At 46.3% G+C, this 23,278-nt stretch overlaps 1 protein-coding gene across 10 annotated transcripts in view; it reads right to left on the bottom strand.

The window, feature by feature from the left end:
* Window positions 1–23,278, bottom strand: part of Veph1 (ventricular zone expressed PH domain containing 1) — a 144,236-nt gene that overhangs the window by 53,770 nt on the left and 67,188 nt on the right. For all 10 annotated transcript variants that reach the window (XM_070022872.1, XM_070022878.1, XM_070022879.1 and 7 more), the window contains exons 7-9: window positions 22,079–22,299; window positions 12,243–12,452; window positions 10,553–10,950 (exon numbers count right to left, since the gene is read on the bottom strand). In XM_070022872.1, coding sequence (XP_069878973.1) covers window positions 10,553–10,950; window positions 12,243–12,452; window positions 22,079–22,299 — 829 coding nt within the window. The remainder of the gene's footprint in view (window positions 1–10,552; window positions 10,951–12,242; window positions 12,453–22,078; window positions 22,300–23,278) is intronic.

Below are 23,278 nucleotides of genomic sequence, written 5' to 3'. Positions count from 1 at the left end.
GAACAACGAATTGTTACTCCCTCCTTCCAGCTCCTGGCAATGGAGCTCTGCATCTTTCATCCAGGGCTTTGCTTACTTTGCACATTTCAAGCAAATGGAACCATGCCTGGCTCCTTTCATCTAGCAGGGTATGTTCAGGGTTCAGCATGTATAGCATTGCATTCCTTTTGGTGGCTAAATAATACTCCGTGGTATGGACATACCACATTTTCTGTGTCTGTTCACTCACTGGTAGGTGTTAGGGTTCTTTCCTCTCTTGGTTATTTTGAACAGTGCTGCTACAAACAGTATGAACACCTGTGTTTGTTTCAACTCTTGTTTTCCATTCTTAAGAATAGAATATCTGGTCATATGGTCATTCTGTGTTGATCTTACTGAGGAATGGTCATCTATTTTCAAGTAGTCATTTGCTTATCCCAGTAATGCTCAGATTTAAAAATAAAGCTGTCATGTCATAAAGCCGATGCGTCTGAATCGTGACATCTGCAGTCTCTTTCTGGTCCCCAGCTTCTCGGCAGATGAGGAGCAGCTGCTCCAGAGAGCACCTGTCAGGAGTGTTTCTGACTAGATGACAGTCTACTTACAATTTCAGCACTGGCTGCTATAGTGTCATTATTTATATCTTTGGTTCATTTCCATCTTGTCTCTAATATTTCTAGGAATTTAGCCAGTAATCCCCCCAAAGTAGCAATAATAAGAATAGAAGTCATGGATCTGACTGAGAATCGAATGCATCTTTAAAGAACTGTGCTATTTCTGGTGAGCTTTGGAGACCTCTGGGGAGGAGTCATTCTCTGATAGCTGTGACACAGTACTGATCTGACGTCACAGAGTCCTCCCAGGGAGGATCACGGGAGGAACTCAGAGTCCTCCTGCCACCCACCCTTGATGCTTCCTAAACCCCAGTTATGAGTCCTAACAGTATGGACACAGAGCAGCTGAGTCGTCAGACATCGTCAGAAATAAATGTAGGGCATTTTCAGGAGACCCAGCCGAGCTCACAGACATGAAAGGCATGGTGGAATTTCTATGCATTTTAAATCAAACACACATTTCTGTTTGACATGGGGCTGATGCCGTTGGTGTCTGGCAGTGATACAGAATCACTCAGTGCTCGCCCAGCGTCACGGGAAGCCATATGCTCTAAATAAAAGTTTGGCCTTACTAAGTGGCGATCTACCAAACGTTTGTAGAGGCAAACGCGGCAGTAAGCTGTGAGCCCTGTAGGTAGCAGGGCCATGCATGACCAGTTACTTAGCGATGCTGCGAAAGGCCTAACGCGGCAACCAGATTTGGAGGACAGAAACCTTTAGAAAGTTGGATTATTAAATTCCATGGAAACGAGCCTGTTTGCATTTTCTTTTTCTCCCGAGGGTGGGAAGGCAGTCCCACAGCAGTCCACGTGTGATTCATTTTCCTCCTGTGCTCTAGCTGCCAGTCCTGAGTAAGACCTTCTGGTCTCAGTGTTGCCCAGTGGCCTCAAGACAAACATTTTGCATCCCTGTCAGGAGGGCTGATTGTGTCAGAGAGGTTGGAGCAGGTGTACAGCACGTCCTCCGAGTGTGTATTGATGTGTCCAGCCCTACATTTCTCGCAAACAGTGGTACTTGGCAAGTCCAAAGGTCACCTGCAGCAAGTGCAGAGCTATCACGAGACGTCCTTGGTGTGACGTCTGCTGTGGTCTAATCAGGTGGCAGGCATGCAAAGGGTCGCAGTCATCTTACTTTATTTGTTTTGCTGCTAAATGGGATTTGTGGAACAGAAAACGAATTCTATGAAGCGAACTTGGGTGTGTCTACCTTGACTTTGGATGCTGCTTTTAGAAAATAATGCCAGTCTTAGGGAAACTCAAATCAGCAGGAGCCTGGGGTCTGCTGGGAAGCTTCTCAGGAAGGCCACTGCAGGTGATGAGTTGCAGTCTTAAGAGCACAGATCGTGACCGATGTCATTACACATCACTTTCCTTTGGTGTCATTGCTGTTGCAATGTGGAGAGCCATTATGCCTGAAGAAGTTTGATGCCATTTGTTATTGGGCACCAGGAATGGTCTAAGGGCATCACCAAGAATTTCCCAAGAATGGGGATCTGGGCTGGGTACTGAAACCCAAGAGATTAGAACAACCTCAAGAATGAAAGGAACGTGCATGGGATAGAGTGCAAATTGGTGAACTGCAGGAGAGGAGGAGATCAAAGAGAGGGTGGAGAAAGGAAAATTTACTACAGGAAAGGAAGTCATGGAATCAAATGTTTTCCTTCTGAAGAGGGGGCACAGGACCTGAATGGAACCCATGTCTGCTGGAAGACAAAGCGTGTTAGCCGCCACAAAATACTTGCTTTTCTCATCCGTTTTCCAAATGCACTTCCTGGAAAAGCAGTAGAGGTTATTGGCTCAGAGTGGGTGAAGCCTGTTATATGCAATTCAGTGACCTTGTACCCCATTTCTTCTTTCGTTGTAAGGTGAGAGAACGGAGAAGCCACATTTTGAAGTCTTCATTAAAAGGCTAATAACTGCGTGGTGGATTCCTGTCTCAAAAACCAGCAGTCAGCAAAGACACAACACTGTTAGGAAACTGAGCCAGGAAGGCTGGAGAGGAAAGAAAGAGCAAAAACAATACCAACCCATTCAGCTCCAGTGGAGAGCTGAACTGGAATGCCATGGTGACTGGAGAGGAGCCAGGAGCCAGGACAGGACAGGAACACAGAGACATGTGGCATGACATAATGGTGCCTGCGCTGGTCTGGGCCTAAATGGGATCAAGGCAGGGGGCAGGGTCACGGGAAACTCCCACTCCCAGGCACTGGACTGACAGGTTGAGCAGCCTATCAGCCACGTACAGGCCCCTGCACTCCCATCACCTGGGAGGCCAGGACTTCCCCTTTCCCCAGCATGAAGACAAGATGCCAGACCCCACCCTCCTCCACCATGTGGCCAAGATGGTACCAGCCAGACCTGAACTCCCCACTTCACTTTCATGAGCTGTGTTAGGAAGCTGAGGGCTTGGTAGTGGCCTTGCATCTGCCTATGGTGTTATAACTTGTTTTTATTAATAACAACATGCTATTGTTTTATGTATTGATTTCAATTTTTTTGTGCTAGTGACCTTGTATTTGTCCCTCCCAAACCAATGGCTTCCTAACACTGCTCGGGGTGTCAGCTGAAGCAAAGCCTTGGAAGAGTGGCCCACCGGCCACCACAGGCACCAGCCTCCCTCCCTCCGCTCTCCTCTGCAGAGGAGGCCCAGACATGCCAGTCTGCACCCTGAAGTCCCCTTTCTGTCATTTTTCGACGACTTCATTGATGCCAGAACCTCAACAATAGGGGCAGAGCCCACCTTGAGATAGCTGTCGTCAGTGGATCGCCTCCTGGGGCTCAGGGGAGCACCTCAAGCCTTGCCCCAGAGACAGCGTGAGCACGAATTTGGATTCATTTGTGGATAGAGTGAAAACGAACACATGGGTTACATTTCCTTAAAAATGTGCTCCAGGTCAAAATGAACAACGGCCACGTTTCACTAAAGCATCTGGGAACTCTGAAGCTCCAAATGTTTGGAAAATCAGCTTCCGAGTTGAACATGGCTGGTCTTCCTGGACCATTAGGACATCGTCATTCATACTGAATGTATTCACAGATACCTTAATCAAGCAAGAATGGCAACACGCTGTTGTTTCATTTATTGATTTTTATTTTTTTGTGCCAGTACTGGGGCTTGAACTCAAGGCCTTGTGATTCTCATTTCACTTCTCCTTTTGCTTAATGCCACTCTCCCATTTGAGCCACACCTTCAGTGTTTTTGTTTGTTTGTTTTTCTGGTTAATTGGAGATAAGCATCTAATGGGTTTTTCTGCCTAAACTGGCTTTAAACCATAATCCTCAGACTTCTGCCTTCTGAGTTGCTGGGATTATAGATGTGAGCCACCAGCCCCTGGCTTGTTTTCTATTTTTTGCTTTGGAAACCTTCCTCATGTATTTTGTGTTTTAAATTTGCAATTATATTTACCAAGTCACTGAATTACTTTAAGGAAAAGAATAGTTATTCTCCTCATTGCACACAGATTCAAAATATAAGATAGATCAGGGAATGTAAAGTTAAATATGGTAGAGTCTCTAGAAATAATAACATCAAAGTGTTTGCTATGAATTTGACATTTGAATTAATGAGATGGTACAATGTCAATAATCTAGGAACACCGAGGAACTCTGCATTTGTGTTGATTCTTGTGCAGTAGACTCAACTTTTGATAAGTTTAAAGACTTTGTTTAAATAAAAAACAAGCAAATACTGAAATAAAAATATCTCCTGATATAACTGTTTTGGTGTGGCTATGAAATAAAAGTTCAATAGGAAGATATGACAGGGCTATAGGCATAGACTTAACTATTTACTGGAAAAGATAGCTTACATTTAAGTGTATTCAAGGTTCTTTTGGAAAGAACTTGGCAAAAAAAACCAAACAAACCCTCATGTGCCTTCAATGCCACAGCAAAATAATGTCAATTTCCATAAAAAAGAATGTGGCTGACTGCCTTGGCTGAGGAAATCCCCATGGCGGGTAAACTTGCACACAGCACCTGCATCAACTCCCCTTCCTACACCTTGTGTTTAGGAGAGGGTATGTTGTCTCCAACTTATTTTTGCCCAATTTTAATTCTCTGCATATGTGAAGGGAAATGTCAGCCATATGTTTCTCCCTCAATTACCCAACTTGGCTAAGCAGGGCACTGCAAGGCTCCATTTACTGTGTTTCTCTCTCAGATTCTGTGAGAAAGAACAAAAGCTACAGACTTTATAGCTTCCCTCATGGAGAAATAATCTCTACCCCATGGCTAAACTAAAAAATAAAGAAGAAACCTCCCCCAAACCACTGAGCATACTTCCCCATTGTTGCTCTCCAGATGCTCCTGTCCGCCATCTTTTTCTTTTTTTCTTTTTTTTTTTTTGGTTGTGGGGCTTGAACTCTGGGCTTGGGTGCTGTCCCTCAGCTCTTCAGATCAAGGCAAGCACTCTACTGCTTGAGCCACAGCGCCACTTCCTGTTTTCTAGTGGTTTATTGGAGATAAGAGTCTCACGGACTTTCCTGCCCAGGCTGTCAGTTCAAAACTGTGATCCTCAGATCTCAGCCTCCTGAGTAACTAGGGTTACAGGCATGAGCCACCAGTGCCTGGCCTGTCTGCCATCTTTACAACACAACAGTACAAGTCCCTGAATATCAGCACCTGCCATTTTAAAGTTTTGAACATGTGCAAATCCTCAAGCTAAGCATGCTCTATCTTTCCTTTTGAACTGGGAGACTGACCTGAGCATGCCCGGAATATGTCTGCCCCTGCAGGGTTTCTGAAGTAGAACCCAGGCCCTGGAAGGGACTCCCCTGATCTCCTTACAGGCCATAGACTGTGCCTCCTCCTCCCCTCTCTTATTTCTTGGCCATGCTTCTGTTGGCTTTGAAGCCCACTGTGGATGGCATAATTGGACCAGAAGGACGAGAGGACCAGCATTGGCGGGGGGGGGGGGGGGGGAGCCCAGTCGCCATACAGGCTGGGGACAGTAGGACCGCATACCCATAGCCAACAAGGATTTGTATTGAGCATGAAAATGACCCCTGGTATTTATAGTGACCTTTACTTCAAGATAAACGAGTTCACACAGTCTGATTATAGACAGGACCTTCTTCTTAGCTTGAAAATTAGCTTTCTGTGAATTAGGCTCACTGATAGTCTAGACAGATGGAATGTATTTCCTCCAAATGAAGAGATATTTCAAAGTAAACCAAAGTAACACTGATGGAGGGTTTAAAACTTTTTTATAAGCTTTTCTACAAGCTTTTATGGAACTCTAGTGATGGTCTATGTTTTTCAAAGTTCTATTTTACTATTGTGCGCATTGTTTTCTTCCTCCAATCATTTTTGTTCACATGAACAAATACCAATGATTCCGAATTTTAAGGCACCTTTTGTCAGATGCGCTCAGTCCTCCCGGTCTTGTTTGAAAGCAATCAAGCAGAGTAACCCCGAGCCTGCCTCTGCTCCGGGAACACAGAACTTCCTGAGCCCAGGAAACCAAACCAGTGACCTACAGGCTCAGGAGGATACACTGACTTGCAATACCAGCCTATTTTTATGTTCAAAATGTCACCCAACCCAACCGCAGGAAGACCTGGGGTTGGCCTGGTTTGCAGGGGCCACCTGCAGCCCCATCTGTCCCTCCGTGGTCAGCATCAGTGGTAGAAGTGGCCAGCTGGGTTAGGGAGGCTGCTGTGTCCCCATGCCTCCCCACGGCATCATCCTGGCTCTGAACACCTCGCCCCTCAGCACCGTTTATTATGGGGTGTCAGCCTGCACCCTATAAAACTTTTGTTTTTGTAGGTCAAAACAGTCCAATTCAGCTCTCTCTCTCTGTCTCTGTCTCCTCTCTCTCTGTCTCTCTCTCTTTCTCTCTCTCCTTTCTTTCTTTCTTTCTTTTTTTTTTTTTGGTCATAGGGCTTGAACTCTGGGCCAGAAGACTGTCCCTCAGCTCTTCAGCTCAAGGCTAGCGCTCTACCACTTGAGCCACAGTGCCACTTCCAGTTTTCCAGTGGTTTATTGGAGATAAGAGTCTCATGGACTTTCCTGCCTGGGCTGGCTTTGAACCATGATCCTCAGATCTCAGCCTTCTGAGTAGCTAGGATGATAGGCATGAGCCACTGGTGCCTGGCCAGTTTTTCCTTTCATGTGGACAAGCCTAATGTCAAGAGAATTTCTTTTTTTTCCCTTTAATTTTATTTCTTTTCCTTTCTGTCTTCTCCTCCTCTCTCTCCCATCCTCTCTTTTTACTCCTCCTCCTCCTCCTCCTCCTCCTCCTCTTCCTTCTTCTTCATGCCAGAACTGAGGCTCCTCCTCCTCCTCCTCTTCCTTCTTCTTCATGCCAGCACTGAGGTTTGAACTCAAGGCCTTGTGGCTTTTTCATTTGGCTTTTTCCACTCATGGCTGGTGCTCTACCACTTGAGCCACAGTTCCACTCCCAGTGTTTTGCTGGTTAATTGATGAATCTCTCGCATTTGTCTACCCATATTGGCTTCAAACTGCAATCCTCAGATCTCAGCCTTCTGAGTAGCAAAGACTAGAGAAGTGAGCACCACCAGCATCTGGTGAACCTTTAATTACTCTTGTAAGAGAGACACAGCAGCCTCAACGTGGAACTATTTTCTGTGGTTGTATCCTACTGGCAGCTCTTTAACTTTAAACGTTGCAGACATGACTTTGCTTTTTTCTTTTCTTAAGTTGTTTGCATAGATTCATCAATAAAGATGAGATAAGTTTCTTTTATATGAATCTTACTTTAAACAGAACACAATTTCTAAGCCCAAATCGTATCCCAGTAAGTTTTGAAGGGAAGAAGCAGAACCCTACTGTGCTGAGTGATTTTATGACAGGAAGCAAAACTGTACCAACCAGATGACCTTGGCTTTCCCTCAATGAGTTATACAATCTCTGCCACCAGTCTGTGTCCTTTCTTGGTGAATGTATTGACAGTTGAGTCATATAAATAAATCTTCCATCCCTCACACATATCCCCCATGCAAGGACTTACCCAGGAAATTGCAAACATATGAATGAATCCCAAAATGTCATCTTAAAAAAATATACACTCTGTTCCAGGTCATCCCTGATAAGAAATATCAGTATCAAAAGGAAAGATGATGGATTCATTCACTATTTTGGGGGGGAAAAACCAAGTTATTTGAGTCACCAACTAATTTTGACTCTCCAAATAATTCAAGGCAGTAAGAAGTGTTTATAACAAGTGCTTGAACTATCTGCAGACTTTTGCCCACATTCTCACAAGAGTGGAGCCTATTTTGTAGCAAGCCTTTCACAGGTTGGGCCAAATGTAAACCCACAAACACACAAATTATTCTGGCAAATGGAAATGTATTTAACCTGACCTTTGCTGTAGATTCCCCTCCACTCAGCCTCTCCTGCATTAGATTCTTCAACTTGTGCCTTAGATAGATAGTTAGAAAAATAAGGAGTTCTAAAGAGTACATCTGAATGGGTTTACTGATTATAGGTATTACTACACCATCATAATAAAATCTGGAATATGAGCACTACTACGCAAGGCTTTCTTGCCAGCCAGGTACTCTACCGCGCGAGTCACACTGTAGCCCCTTTTGCTCTGATTGCTTCTGGGGCAGGGTCTCACTCTTTGTCTGGCTGTCTTGGGCCACCATCCCCTCCTTCTGCTCTCACCATGGCTGGGATGACAGGCATGCGCAGCCAATCCGAACGTTTCTTTTCTTTTCTTTTTTCTGTTGAGGTGGCAGGGGGTTATCTCATGAACTTTCTTGCCCCTGGCTGGTCTGCAACCCTGACATTTCTCATCTCTATCTCCTGTGAAGCTCAGATGACAGCAGCACTTGCTAGGAGCAATATTACCTTCATTTTGGCCCTTTCCTGAAGAATTTAGGAAGCCTTACCAAATTATTGCAGTTTTGAAAGGGCCAAGGCTCTCCACAGAGGTGCTGAAGAACCTGGTGTTATTATGAGCTGTTCAAGCCTCCAATTGGTGCAGATCCACTCCCGCCCTCCCCCCCCTCCCCCAAGTAGAATAGGAGGCAGAAAGTAGAGTAGAATAAACAGCCCTTCTCCTACCCAGCCCCGAGAGTCAGTCGCGGGTGAGGATGAACTGGATGGCTCTCTTGGCTGTGTTTTTCTCTGGAGGGGAACCGTGGCTGTAGCCTGTGATGGATAGCAAACTCAGCCACAGTACTAGGGCCTTTGTGCCGGTGTGCAAAGAAGATCAGGTCTAAGAATCACCAGAGAAAGTCCAAATGAGCCAAAGAGGCCTTTGATCCACTAAGCCAGTTCAGTCAGAAGGGTGAGCCTGCCTGGGGTCTTCTGTCACGGTAGCTCCCACCTCTCAAATCACCACCTTTCCCCAGAGGCAGGATGAGGGCACATCGTGTAAGACTGCCAGGATCATTATCTTGCCCATGTAACTGTAACCCTTCTGTACAGTATTTTCACAATTTAAAAAAAAAAGGAAAAAAAAAAGACTGCCAGGAAACTTGTTATCAATACAGGTAAGAAAAGTTAAAACATAAAAGAATACAAAACAAGTCTGTGATGAGACATAGCCATGTTGTAATTAGAGACAGGATTGATATTACTAATGATTTCTTTTGCTCAAGACACTGTCAGCTTACTAATCCTGTCAGGACTTAAAATTCTACTATTTTCATTCTAAAATAGATTTTTGTGTGTGTGTTTTGTTGTTGTTGTTGTTGTTGGTCATAGGGCTTGAACTCTGAGCCTAAGCGCTATCTCTTAGCTCTTCAGCTCAAGGCTAGTGCTTTTACCACTTGAGCCATGGTGCCACTTCCTCTACTATTTTCAGATGCCACCTTCAATTATGTTCCTCAAGGGAAATCTGTCCCTAGCACCCTGCCTTCCCTGTGTCCTTGGTTTGCTGACTGGCTCCTATACCACCCCCACCATGGTGCTGCCATTTTCTTTTCTTTTTTTTTTTTTTTGTTGGTCATGGGGCTTGAACTCTGGGCTTGGGCACTATCCCTGTGCTTCTCAGCTCAAGGCAAACACTCTACCATTTGAGCCACAGCGCCACTTCTGGTTTTCTAGTGGTTTATTGGAGATAAGAGTCTCACGGACTTTCCTTGCCCAGGCTGGCTTTGAACCGTGATCCTCAAATCTCAGCCTCCTGAGTAGCTAGGATTACAGGTGTGTGCCACTGGTGCCTGGCTGATGCTGCCATTTTCTTTCTGTCATCTAAACTCTAAGAGCTCATGGAGTGCCTGCTGGGTGTTTGAATCTGTGTCGCGTTAGGGCGGGAATGCCAGAGCTGAGCAGTGAACACCTCCTTCATGATCAGCAATGAAAGGTACCTGTTAGAAGGCCACAGACTTCTTTCCAGGATGTTTGTGTGTGTGTGTGTGTGTGTGTGTGTGTGTGTGTGTGTGTGTGTGTGTGTGTGTGTCTGTGTGTGTGTGTGTGTGTGTGTGTGTATGTGTGTGTGTGCTAGTCCTGGGCTTGAACTCAGGGCCCAGGTACTTTTTCTGAGCTTTTGTTCTCAAGGCTAGTGCTCTAGCACTGAGTCACAACTCCACTTTCAGCTTCATTTTGGGGGGTTAATTGGAAATGAGAGTCCCAGAGGACTTTCCTGCCTGGGCTGGCTTTAAACCAAAATCCTCGGATCTCAGCCTCCTGAGTAGCTAGGATTATAGGTATGAGCCACTGGTGCCCAGATTCTTTCCAGGATTTTTATGCACACTGGAGATATGTAACTAGAAACAACTTATCATGATTGTAAAAATCTGTCAGTGGCCTGATGCTCCCAAGTAGGTTCAAATGACCAGCTGAAGGATGAAGAATTTTATAAACAACAACAAAAGTAATTAAGATAGTGGAATGCTTTCAAAAGAATCCACTTTGCTAAACTGTACCACATTCATGTGGTTTGCATTTCCTGCATTTTCTTGACCATGTGGAATTTCTCAAGCTTGGGACAATGGATGGATTGATGGATGGGTGGATGGATGGGTCGGTGGGATTCCTTACCTTCAATGGTGCACTGATCGGGAATGGGGACCTTCCTGGCGATTTCCAGGGCATAGGCCTTCACGGCGCTAAGGTTTTCCTTCAGATGCAGGTAGAGCTTATCTTGATATTCTGCAGGACTCGTGGTGGCCCCTGGAGTTGCTTCCTGAGACTTCCCTTGCACTGTGTCTGTCAGATTCTCTGATTCTATCTGTGCAATGGTTGGGTGTGAAGCCGAGGGGTTTCTTAGTGGTGGCCTGTGGGTGTCAGTCTCCAGGGCCAGCATGTCACTCCCGTGGCCCCGTGGGTTTATCTCTGACAGGGAGAGGCTGGTGGGAGGCTCAGTCCTTTCCTCCTCCTCCCCGTCATCCGAGCTCACACCCTTCAAGAGCAGGGTGTGCAGAGCCAAACTTCTGGACCTATGAGACAGAAGGCCCTACAGTTAAACAAGTCTGGTTATCACACCCTGCAAAGGAAAAGAAATCTTAACACAAGGACAAATATTTACTGCCTCCAGGGAGGCGAATGATTCATTGACCACCCCCCCCCCCATGATGTAATAAATCCTATCTTTGAAAATCTCAATCATCCCAAAAGCAAGATTTAAAAGTCAATTTCATGGCAAAACTGGCTCTGAAATTGTAGACTTTATATATTTTTATTCTTTTTCTAATTTATTTTTCAATGTTAGTTCTGGGGTTTGAACACAAGGCCTGGGCACTGTCCCTGAGCTTTGTTGCTCAAGGCTAGTGAACCACTGCTCTGCTTCCAGCTTTTTGGTGGTTAATTGAAGAGAAGAGTCTCAACTTACTTTCCTGCTTGTCCTGGCTTCAAATTTCCATCCTTAGATCTCAGCCTCCTGAGTAGCTAGGATTCTAGGCATGAGCTGCCAGTACCTGGCTCTTTTTCTAGTTTTACTTCTGATTTTTCACCAGATGTCAAGAGAAGCTGTTGGCAATCATTCTCAAAATTGGCATATGTAGCTGGGTGCCTGTGACTAATGATCTGTAATCTTAGCTATTCAGGAGGCTGAGATCTGAGGACTGCGGCTGGCTCAAAGCTAGCATGGGCAGAAAAGTCAGCATGACTCTTATCTCCAACTAACCACCACAAAACCGGAAGTGGTGCTAATAGCTTAAAGTGTTAGAGCACTAGCTTCGAAAGGTGCTCAAGGTCATGCCTAGGCCCTGAGTTCAAGCCCTAGAACCAACAAAAACAAAAACAAAATTGACATATGCCTATATTCAAAAGGTATAAAAAAACCCATAGGTTTGTCTTTCCTTTGTATTACCCAATTAAAGTAATGAACTTGGATAACATTATGGTTAATACTTCACCCACAAAAGTGCAGAACTTTGGGTGGTAATAGATGCATAAAAAGTACCCCCAGTCAGGTGCTGTGGCTCACACTTATAATCCTTGCTACCCATGAGGTTGAGAGCTAAGGATTTCAGTTTGAAGCCAGCTGTGGCAGAAAAGTCCGGGTGAGATTCTTATCTCCAATTAGCCACTCAAAAACCAGAAGTGGACTGTGGCTCAAGTGGTAGAGTGTTAGCTTTGAGCATAAAGAAGCTCAGGGACAGCACCCAGGCCCTGAGTTCAAGCCCCACAACTGACAAAAAAAAAAAGTATTCCCCAACACCATGAATAACAGAACCAATAGCAAACATGAAGTGCATGCTTTAAATAATGAGCTGAATAAAATTCATACCTGTTGAATCTCATGCTTTTTCTTTCTTCCTTGCAAATATGGCCCAAACTGTATCGCCTGATAGAGCCGGAGCTATTGATGGAGGCATTCATTTTCTTTTCAAAGGCCTGGATTTTCACCTGCAGCTTTTCATCGTCTTTATTTCCAGCTGCTGTGAGTTTGGCTTCCCCCAGTTTCTCAGGAAATGCAACATCAGAGCTGGTTTTTATCCTAAAGGAACAGAAAGTTAGATGATGGTCACATTCCGCCTTCAGAGTGGCGACATTCTTGAGTTAACTGCCTTTTATTCAGAGCTAGGTTTTTGCTGGGTGATAGTATCTTATTGCCCATTTATCAAGTATTTATTGAGTTTCCATTAGAGACATAGAGCTTCAAAATTGCTTGTATATAACTTATGCTCAAAGAATTGGGGAACATTGGTGTTTCGGTCCACTTTGTACTAGAAATACATGGTGAAGTATTTAAGACTACTCTACTATTTGACTATTCTACTATATTCTGATTTGAGAATGCTCCAAAAATATGGCATGCAATTCACATCACATATTATCTAGCAAGTTTACATGTGCTGATATATTTGTACTAAAATTGAGAGAAGGAAACCTCATGTGGATCTGTAAGTTCCCAGCTTTGTTAATTTTAAAGAAATTAGTGTAGCTTATCCTTAAAGCAAGAAAAGTCTAAAATTGAAGATGTTGGGGAAAGGAGATATTCCATAAATGGTATTAGTAGTTCCAAACAGAGTAGTTCTATAGCAGAGTTTTTGTTTCCTTTTTTTTTTCAATACTGGGCTTTAAACTCAGGGCCTTGAACTACTGCTGAGCCATGTGTCCAGCCTTTTATTGCACTGGTTATTTTGAGTAGGATCTCACTCTTTGCCCAGGCCCAAGCTTGGATTATGATCCACCTATTTTATGCTTCCCATCATGGCAGGGATGAGGCTCTGCATCAGCACCTCCAGCTTTGGTGAGAGGCGGTGTTGTAGGTATGTCTGGCTTGGCCCTTCAGTGGGGACCATACCAGCTCTTACAGGAGTGAGCTGCTGGCACCTGGCTTATGGTAGAGTTGATAAACCACTAGGTGCTCATTAAGTCATCTCCCTCAGAGCAAAGGTATTAACAGGTTACAGGATCTAACCATACCTATTTATTTTTATAAAACAAAAGTATTTTGTATATTTTAAATGTTGTTGTTGATCAATATTTGTCACTACTTTTGTATGTTCCCTTGTAGGGACATCCTAAAGATGTATTTTTCTATGCTAAAATTATGGTAAAACCACAAAAACTTTTCTCTCTGAAATTCAAGTGGCTTTCAGGTGTTTTAAATTGTGAGGTCTGCCGGGCGCTGGTGGCTCACACCTGTAATCCTAGCTACTCAGGAGGCTGAGATCTGAGGATCGCGGTTCAAAGCCAGCCCGAGCAGGAGAGACCGTGAGACTCCTATCTCCAATAAACCACCAGAAAACCAGAAGTGGCGCTGTAGCTCAAGTGGTAGAGCGCTCGCCTTGAGCTGAAGAGCTGAGGGACAGCGCCCAGGCCCAGAGTTCAAGCCCCACGACCAACCAAAAAAAAAAAAAAAAAATTGTGAGGTCTGAGATAAACCCTGCTTCTGGGCAGGCAGGAAGCATATCTCTGCTCTGTTCCTGTGTCTATACAGCGTGTAGAGGAAGTGAGCAAGCGGTGGTGTTGGAAGTCAGCCGCCCTCCCCTCCGCCCTGCCTCCTGTTCCCGAGGCAGAGGCCCAGGAGCATGGCCCATTCCCCAGGTGATAAGAAAGAGTGAAGATGCAACAATAAAATGTCTTCGCCAAAGAAATGGTCTGCAGACATGAGGCTGACGAGAGGCTCTGTTGAGTAGAATTCTCTCTGTCCTTGGTTTTTGTTATCTGGAGCCTCATAGAACACAGAAGTCAGGAGCAGGGGGACAGTGGAGAGCCAGCAGCAGCCAGAAGTCTCAGGATGGTTCAAAGAGACCTTTCTGTGGCTGTGGATCAGCCCCCTGCATGCACTCAGCCATAGCCAGAGGTAGGTCCAATTTTAATGCTAATGATTAGAAGGTTAGGAAACTATAGATGAAAGGATCTGCGTTATACTTCCTCAGCCCCTCCTCTTCTTACTTTTTTTTTTTTTGGTCGGCCATGGGGCTTGAACTCTGGGCCTGGGCACTGTCCTTCAGCTCTTTGGCTCAAGGCATGCGCTCTACCACTTGAGCTACAGCGCCACTTCCGGTTTTCTGGTGGTTTATTGGAGATAGGAGTCTCACGGTCTCTCCTGCCCGGGCTGGCTTTGAACCGCGATCCTCAGATCTCAGCCTCCTGAGTAGCTAGGATTACAGGCGTGAGCCACCAACGCCCGGCTCTTCTTACTTTTAAAACAGAATAGAGAGCTAGGTACCCCATGGCTTATGCCTATAATTCTGCTACTTAGGAGGCTGAGATCTGAGGATTGTGGTTCAAAGCCAGCTCAGGCAGGAAAGTCCCAGAGACTCTAATCTCCAGTTAATCACAGAAAAAGATGGAAGTGGTGCTGTAGCTCAAGTGGTAGATCACAAGCCTGGAGCGAAAAGGAGCTCAGGGACAGTGCCCAGGCCCAGAGCTGAAGCCCCAAAATATGAGAGAGAAGCCAGGCGCTGGTGGCTCACGCCTGTAATCCTAGCTACTCAGGAGGATGAGATCTGAGGATCACAGTTCAAAGCCAGCAGGGCAGGAAAGTCTGTGAGACTCTAATCTCCAATAAACCACTAGAAAATCAGAAGTGGTGCTGTGGCTTAAGTGGTAGAGCGCTTGCCTTGAGCTGAAGAGCTGAGGGACAGCGCCCAGGCCCAGAGTTCAAGCCCCACGACCGACAAAAAAAAAAAAAAAGATATGAGAGAGAAAGAGAGGGAGAGAGAGGAGAGAGAATGAGAGGCAGACAGACAGACAGAAAGAGAGAGAATAGAGGATGATAAATGACTCTTTGAAAACAGAGATGCTTTCCAGAGATAAACAAATTCTCCTGCTCCTCTTCCAAAGAAGGGAATGCGTCATGAATGTACAATTGCCGGTGGAGCCACAGCCCTGTGGATGTTTATTTGTGGGGCTCCGGCCCGTGGGTTGGGCCCAGGCAGGGGCTGCTATTTCTTTTCCATTTGTCACTTCTAACTCCAGAGGTAATTTTACAGAAAACGTTGCCAGAGTTCTATAATCTCCTCAATATTAACTTGGCCTTAACTCAACACACCACATGACAAGAGGTTCCGATGATTTCCAGTCTGAATGGTTTCTGGTCTCAGTTGCCAAAGTAAAGTTTAAACAATTACCTCTAGGGATGACCAGGGTGAGGGGTGGGTGGGGAGAAGGCTAATAACCACCCCCCTCCCTCTCATGAGAAACAAGTTGGCCCTTGGGTAGCTTCCTGCTCTCCCTAAACTGAGAGATGAGACTATAAGGCTGGCAGGAGTGGAGAGACTGGCTCCCAAATCAAAGACGAATGACCTGAGTTAATATCTGACAATGTTGGCTTACAGCTGTGTGTCCAGAACCTGTGCTTGTGCAGAGGGAAACTTGTGGGAGAAGGAGGATGCAATGACCGAGGGCCCAGGCACGGTCTTCTGTCTCTGATCACTCAGTAGGTAAGAGCAGAGATGGGCAAATGTGCCCTCACCCCGGGGTCCGAGTGTGGGCCTGCCTGGGGTAGCATTTCTCTGAGAAGCACTGCCTCCTCAGTTTACCTATCCACCTGAATCTTCTAGAAGAGCTGGGACCTCAGGGCTTGTTTTTCGCACGAGGCCTAGGTTCAATCTCCATCTTTGCAAGAAAACAAGCCAGCACAACAAAATGGAAGAGATGACGTGCAGACACGGGCTGCTCCTAACCCGAGGGTGCCAAGACCCCACCCACAGCTCCCATGTGCAGTTTATTTGTGCAAGGGCAAATCACTCAATCCTCATTTTTGTTAAATTAAAGTGGTGCTCATGATTGCATTGCTGGGTTTCTAAAAGCATCACACGAGGTAATAGATTGGACAGTGAGGCCACAGAGAGAGAAAAATTCAAGTGGGAAAATCCGAGTTGTTTGCTTCCTACTGTGGACCCTACAGAGGGAGGTGTGTGCAGGCAAAGTGAAGTCTGGAAGACAGGTGGTGCCTGCTCAAACCCCAGGAGCAGAGAGCACTCTGCCTTCACTGGGGGGCTGCTTCGTGTGCTGACCGAGGGAGGCGGGTCCCATGGCACTGCAAGTCTGACTTTGGAACAATTGTACATCATGAGAGGGACTTCCTACAACTAGGCGAAAGTATTAAGCCTTGTACAAGGAAGGGCCAATTTTGTGTCACGCAGGTGCTCAGCTGTCTGCAGCGTGGAAATACAGAAGGCAAAACCTGCGTGAGCGCTGCACGTGGCAGCAACACGAGTCGCTGCAGGTGTTTCCAAATGCACGTTTTCTGGCTTCAGTGTCTGCACTCACTCTGCTGCATTCGGGTTTGAAACTGTGTACGCGGGGTGCTGGTCTGAGTCGTACCTCCATGCGCTCCCAGAACAAAACGTGGATGCTCACAAGAACTTGAGGGCATGTGTGCTTCACTTTTTTGAAGTTTGTTTTCTGGGGTTAGAGTGGCCCATGATGTTCAATGGAAAATTCCAGAAGCAATTCATTTGTTTAAAATTATACACCCTTTTGAGAAGCATAATGAAATCTGGTACCCTGCTCCACCTCACCAGGGACAAGAAATGTCCCTAGCCCAGGATACCTGTGCGGTGTAGGTCATCGCCTGCTAGCTACTTTGTGTCTACCTTTAAGAGCAGTTAAGCTCCGCCTCCCTCCCCTTCACTTCATAGTGAAGGGAAAAAGCAAAAGGCATTCCAGTAAGATATTCTGACAGGGCCAGAGAGACCAGGCTCAGATAGCTTCCATTGTAGTAGGAGGTCATAATTTTGGTCTATTGTATTTTTACTTATGGTTTATTCCAACTGTTTCCAAGTTAATAATATGAAGTTTATCACAGGCATATGTGTATTGGAAAAAACTCTGTCTGTCTGTCTGTCTATCTCTTTATCATCTATATTTTCTCTATCATCCACTTATCCATTATCTATCCCTATCTATTGCTCTATCATCTCTTTATCATCCCTGTATCATCCATCTCTATCACCTATCTTTCCCCCACAACCTATCTTTCTTCTATTGTGTATCTTCTACTTATCTATCTTCTCTCTATCATCTATTATCCCTCTACCATATATCTATCTATCCATAGATCTAGCTCTATCATCTACCTCTCTATCATCTATTATCCCTCTATCATCTGTCTATCTCTATCACATATTGATCTTTCCTCTATAATATATCATCTATCTATCTATCTATCTGTCTGTCTGTCTGTCTGTCTGTCTGTCTGTCTGTCTGTCTGTCTGTCTGTCTATCTATCTATCTATCTATTGAGAGAGTGCTTGGTACTAGGTACTCTTTGGGGTTTCAGGCCTGCACTGGGAGACGTGGAACAGAGCCACAGTGCAGGAATGATTTCTCACACAGCTGGGTGAGCGGGTCCCTGTAAGCCGGAGGAGGGGAAGAGCAGAGATGTGGCGCTGGCTGCAGGTCAGCCGGGCAGTGGAGGGAATGTGCTCCCCACCTCACTCACTCCATCTGGTCCTCCAGCCCCAGGGCTTCTCCTAGTTTACTGCAGGAATAAGTCACGCCTCCTATGGTGACTAGGAAGACTAGTTCCCAGGAAGAATGACCCTATCCTGGTCTCTCTGGGTCAACAGAGTGGAGTCTTAAGTCACTAAGCGTTCCCCATAAGACTGGAGAAAGGAATTATGCACCTTCTTGTTACCCAAACTGAGAAGATGTTCAGAAATCCCCTATCAGAATATAAAATCATGACATCACAGTAGAAAATAAAATCCAAACATGACAGATGACAGAAAGAACAAGGACCATGGTGGGGGGCAGGTCGGGCTGAAATACCAAGCCGCTGGACCCCGTCCCCCACCCCTCACTAGTGGGAGAGGGCTGAACTCCTGGTCATCTTCCTGTCTAGAAGTCTGGGCTGTGTGGAAATGGGGTCCCAGGTGCAGTTCCCTTGGTCACCAGTTTTCAGCCCCATTCCATGGAAGGGCTCTGCCCTCTCCCCCTATTCCCCAGGGGGGAGCAGCCGGGCACCCTCCCTCTGAAGCAGGCTGCCCACATCCTCTGCCCACACGCTGCAGAGCAGCCCTGGCCTCACCCAGCCCATCGCTATGGCGGAGCCTACAGCTCCTGCTGGCTAATGAATGAATTCATACTAGCCCACAGTGCTGGCTGGCCCACTGGAGGAGGATGGCCAGGGGACAAATGAATCCCTGGGGAGCCTAAGCAGAGCCTCTCACCAGACTTAATCCTGCGGCTCCCAGAGGGGCCAAAAACGAAGTGGGGACCACGGACAAGGGAGGAACACACAGGGCTGTTCCATTTTTCTTTGTATGTAGGTAACATCTCAAGATACACCCCTTCCTTAGAAAACTCATTCTGAAAAGCAGCTTTGTTGGGTAGCGTCATGGTCAGCTTGTCCTAGGCAGGGACCACACTAATCAGAGCACCCATGGTGCTTATGACGTCCTGAACCCACCATGTGCATTACCCCACTCACAAGGAATCCGAATTCTCCTGTGTACACATGGCTTGCCTGAAAAAGTGGGAGTTTTTATTTTGGGTCCGGTCGTGAGGCCTGAACTCTGGGCCTGGGCGCTGTCCCTCAGCTCTTCAGCTCAAGGCTTGCGCTCTACCACTTGAGCTGCAGCGCCACTTCTGGCTTTTTTTCTTTTTCCTTATGTGGTGCTGGGGAATTGAACTAAGGGCCTCATGTATGCAAGGCAAGCGCTCTACCACTGAGCCACCTTCCCAGCCCCATAAGTGGGAGTTCTTATGTGTAATTTCTCTAATGAATCTATGTCTGTCTGTCTGTCTGTCTGTCTGTCCACCCTATGTATTCTATATCTATCTATCCTATCATTATCATATCACTATCATCTATCATATCTATGTATCTATCCATGTGTCTATCATGTCAACATTATCATCATAACTATGTATGTATGTATCTATCTACATATCTATGCATCTGTCTATCTACATATCTATCTATGTATCTACCTCTCACATCTGTCATTATCTTCTATCATAAGTACTTATGTATGTATTTATGTGTGTATCTGTCTATCATGTTCATTATCATGTCTGTCATTATCATCTATCGTATGTATGTATGTATGTATGTATGTATGTATGTATGTATGTATGTATGTATGTATGTATCTATCTATCTATCTATCTATCTATCTATCTATCATCTAGCCCAGTCAACAGTTTAGGGAGCGAGGCTGGAGCATTACTCCTCTGTCCTTGTCCTCTTGTTTCCTCATCTTGTCTCACTCTCTTTTCCGGTTTCTCGTTTACTTCCCTATCTCTCTCTGTCCACAGTTTCCATTCCTCACAGTTCCCAAGCCCATTTGGGGTCTGGGCTTGATCTCCTAAAACTTACAGCAAATTGCTCTCAGTGCCTGACTATAGCAGCACACTGGTGTCGGCCATTCACCCAGTGGCAGCCAGGCGCCACGCTCTCCTTCCTGGCCTTGGCAAACAGGGGATGGCTAAAGACCACCCAGCAGGCTCTATAGGATTTGTTCAGCCTCAGGTGGGGCAAGTCCCTCCCTCCTCCCCATCTTGGCAATCCACAAAGGCGGCTGCACCCTTTTGTTTCTCCAGAATTAATTTCAAAGTCCAAATGCTCTGCCCTGGCTGTCCTGTGACTTAGTGTCTGTTGGTTATTTCTTTATTACAAGGTGATTTTTGTTTTTAATAAATACTTCCACTAGTATATATTGGTCATCTAGGGTTGTGGGGGGGTCGTTGTGACATTTTCAATGTCCAGTATGTCTGGACACACATTTTACTTAGCTATAAATAAACACTTGTTAGAATGGAGCAACAGGAAAAACACATTCTCACCTGCTGCAGCTTGAGAAACTGTTCTATTCAGCAACATTTGGCACAAAGAAAGTTCACTGCTTGTTTTCTCATTCTCTCTGGGAGGCTAATGGGCTTTCTTTGAACACTCCAATAGTTTTGGCCTCAGGTCTAAAAATCTGGCCTGCTGAGCTACTGTCATATTTGTAAATGAGATGACATGTTGTTTTGTATTTTATCATCTTTAATTCCCTTCTACATCTCGTCGCTTATTCTTTCCCTCTTTAATTGTAAGGATCAGGTTTTGCTGTGTGCTGTAGACAAAAGTATAGACCTTTCTGTCTTGGGGGTACAGATGGAAATGACTGGGACTCAATGGTCTCTGTGACAGCCATGGAGGTGGGGGGGGGATGATGGAAGAGAAACCCTAGCAACCCACCAAAGGGGTTGAGCAGCCATACAATGGGTTGGAGGCTCCTGCCCCTTGATTAGCATCCATTAGATGGAGACTGACAGGGAGAGGGGGTGCAGGCTGAGAAGTGTTTTGAATGGATATAGGGTGGCGGGGTGAGGGGTGACCTTCACCTTTTTATTGTGTGGTGCTGGGGGTGGAATTACTGGGGGGTGGGGTGGGGCTTACACAGGCACAACCTGTCACCCAGGCACAGCCCCACGGCCCTGCACTCCACATTTCACTTCCTTCTTTCCCACCTCTCTTCCCCTTCCCTCCTTCCTTTCTGTTTTTAGTTCCTTCCTTCTCCTTTCCTTCTCCTTCCTTCCTCTCTTTTCTTCTCTTCTTCCCTCCTTCCCTTCCTCCTCTCCTTCCTTCTGCCTTTCCTTTCCCTCCCTCCCTTCCTCCCTTCCTTCCTTCCTTTCTTTCCTTCCTTCCTTCCTTCCTTCCTTCCTTCCTTCCTTCCTTCCTTCCTTCCTTCCTTCCTTCCTTCCTCCCTCCCTCTTCCTTTCCTTCCTCTTTCCCCTCCCTCCCTCCCACCCTCCCTCTCTTTTGCAAGGTCTCCCTTGTTTTTCCAAAGCCCCAGCTACTGCCAGGCATCAATTCCATCCTTGGATTCAGGTGGCCCTGGTTTTGGCACAGCCAGACTACTGCTGGCTCACCCACCACCTCCTCACAACTCACACCCGCGGACACCGTCATGTCCCTCCCTATCTCCCCTGACTCCTAGCTGATTCTCCTCAAGACAGTTTACGCAAGGAGGCCAGAGACCAGAGCAATGGGCTCTGAGCACATCCCACCATGCTTAGGAGCTCAGGAAGACATGGCATAGCCTACAGGATACAAGCAGTGTCTTCAGTTGCTGTCCTTCCCATAACCTACACCCGAGTCACTCACGGTGACACAGGTCTTAAACAAACCTGCTTCTGCACATGCAGTCTGCGTTTAGTTCTAAACATCACCTCCTCCAAGTCTCGTCTGATCTCAGCTCCCTTTCAGACAGAGGAAGAGGCTTCCATTCAGCATGCCTGAAGTTCTTTGAAGCCACTTCATCAACAACCTTCCACTACTGTCAAGTTAGATTTTTCTAATTATTTAACTATTTATCTCCTTTATTAACAAGCAAAGGCGAGAATATGTTCAGTCTCTTCACGTATTGTGTACCTGGTGCATAATAAGTACTTATCAAATGCTTGCTGAAGAAATGAAGAAGTGTTGAAGAGCATGACTATTGTACTACACTCTTACTACTTTACCGTATCCTGCACATCTTTTATCGAGTAGGTAGTAAAGTTCTGGCATATGACCCAGCTGATCTAGAAGTTTCTCTCTGCTTGGATGTGGGCTTGGCCTTCCTTGGGGCGCCCCAGCCCATGGGAAGAGGAGTCTGCTGCCAGGGGTCAGTCTGCATGTGCCCAGCCTCTCCCTGGCGTGGGCCTGGGGCCCAGCAGGTCTCTGCTCACCTGCTGCCTTCTGCCTTGGCAGTTCCCAGTTGTCGCGAGAGGAGCCTGGCGATGGTGGCGAAGCTGTTGCTCATGCGAAAGATGTCTCTGCTGTGGGGGCCGAGGATGGAGGAGAAGGTGTCGGTGATGCTTTTGATCTCCAGCAGGAGGAGGTGGTGGGATGAGTGCTCAGCGCTGGCCAGCTGGCTCACCAGGGGCGGCAGGCAGCTCCTTGCTCGCTCCTGAACGCACCGTGAGGGGCAGAGTTTAAAACATATTATCTTTAAGTAGTTGTACCAAGGGGTTCCAGCTCAACATGTCAGATTATGAGTACAATGCTTCTTGATCAGTGTATCACCCCGTCCATGGTTCCCCCCACCTCTCCTGACCCCCCCCACCCCATTTCCTGGTTCCCTGCTCACATGTGTACACTGCATGTGTATGACTGCATTCTTCTCCCTTCTCTCCCTTCCTCTCCTCCTCCCACCCGGACAAAACATGGTTCAGTTTCCTGCTATTTTGTTACACTGTTTGCATGTTTTCTCTCATATGTAGAAGTTAGATTTAAATGATCAACACCTGTAAACACTTCCGGGGTCATGCGTGTTGGCTTGCTTATGCTTTCACTCAATCACCCAATAGGTATGGTATGCCTGTACCAGACTCTGGATGGCACAGGCCAAGCAGAGGGCGTGCTTGCCTTGAAGGAGCCCCGTTTACTTTAGACTTCCCTAACAGTTAAGATGCCAGCCAAGACTCCCAGAGAGGCCTCCTCAGTGCTGTTACTGGGGCCTGGCAAAGAACTAAGCATTCTCCTGTGTGTGTGTGTGTGTGTGTGTGTGTGTGTGTGTGTGAGTGCACGCGCGCACACATGCGCGTGTGCGTGTGTGCACGTGTGCGCCCCAATTAATTGAGTCAAGCAAAACTGACATGCCAAAACATGACCCTACAAATGAAGTATGTGGTTGCAAAGGAATTCTGTACTTACTACAAAGAAAATTCTAGCAGTGGAGTTTCCTAGTCTTTAGTACGTGGTTTTTAGAAACTGTGTAAAAGCCACACAGGCAGGGCGCTGGTGGATCAACACCTGTAACCCTAGCTACACAGGAAGCTGAGATCTGAAGATCAAGGTTCAGAGCCAGCCCGGGGAAAGAAAGTCTGTGAGACTCTTATGTCCAATGAAACACCAGAAAACCAGAAGTGGAGCGGTGGCTCCAGTGG

Source organism: Dipodomys merriami, unplaced genomic scaffold (assembly GCF_024711535.1).
Source record: "Dipodomys merriami isolate MVZ:Mamm:240054 unplaced genomic scaffold, mDipMer1.0.p SCAF_154, whole genome shotgun sequence".
Lineage (NCBI taxonomy): Eukaryota > Metazoa > Chordata > Mammalia > Rodentia > Heteromyidae > Dipodomys > Dipodomys merriami.
The sequence above is the reverse complement of the archived record's forward strand: the minus strand, read 5'-3'. Positions and strand labels throughout refer to the sequence as shown.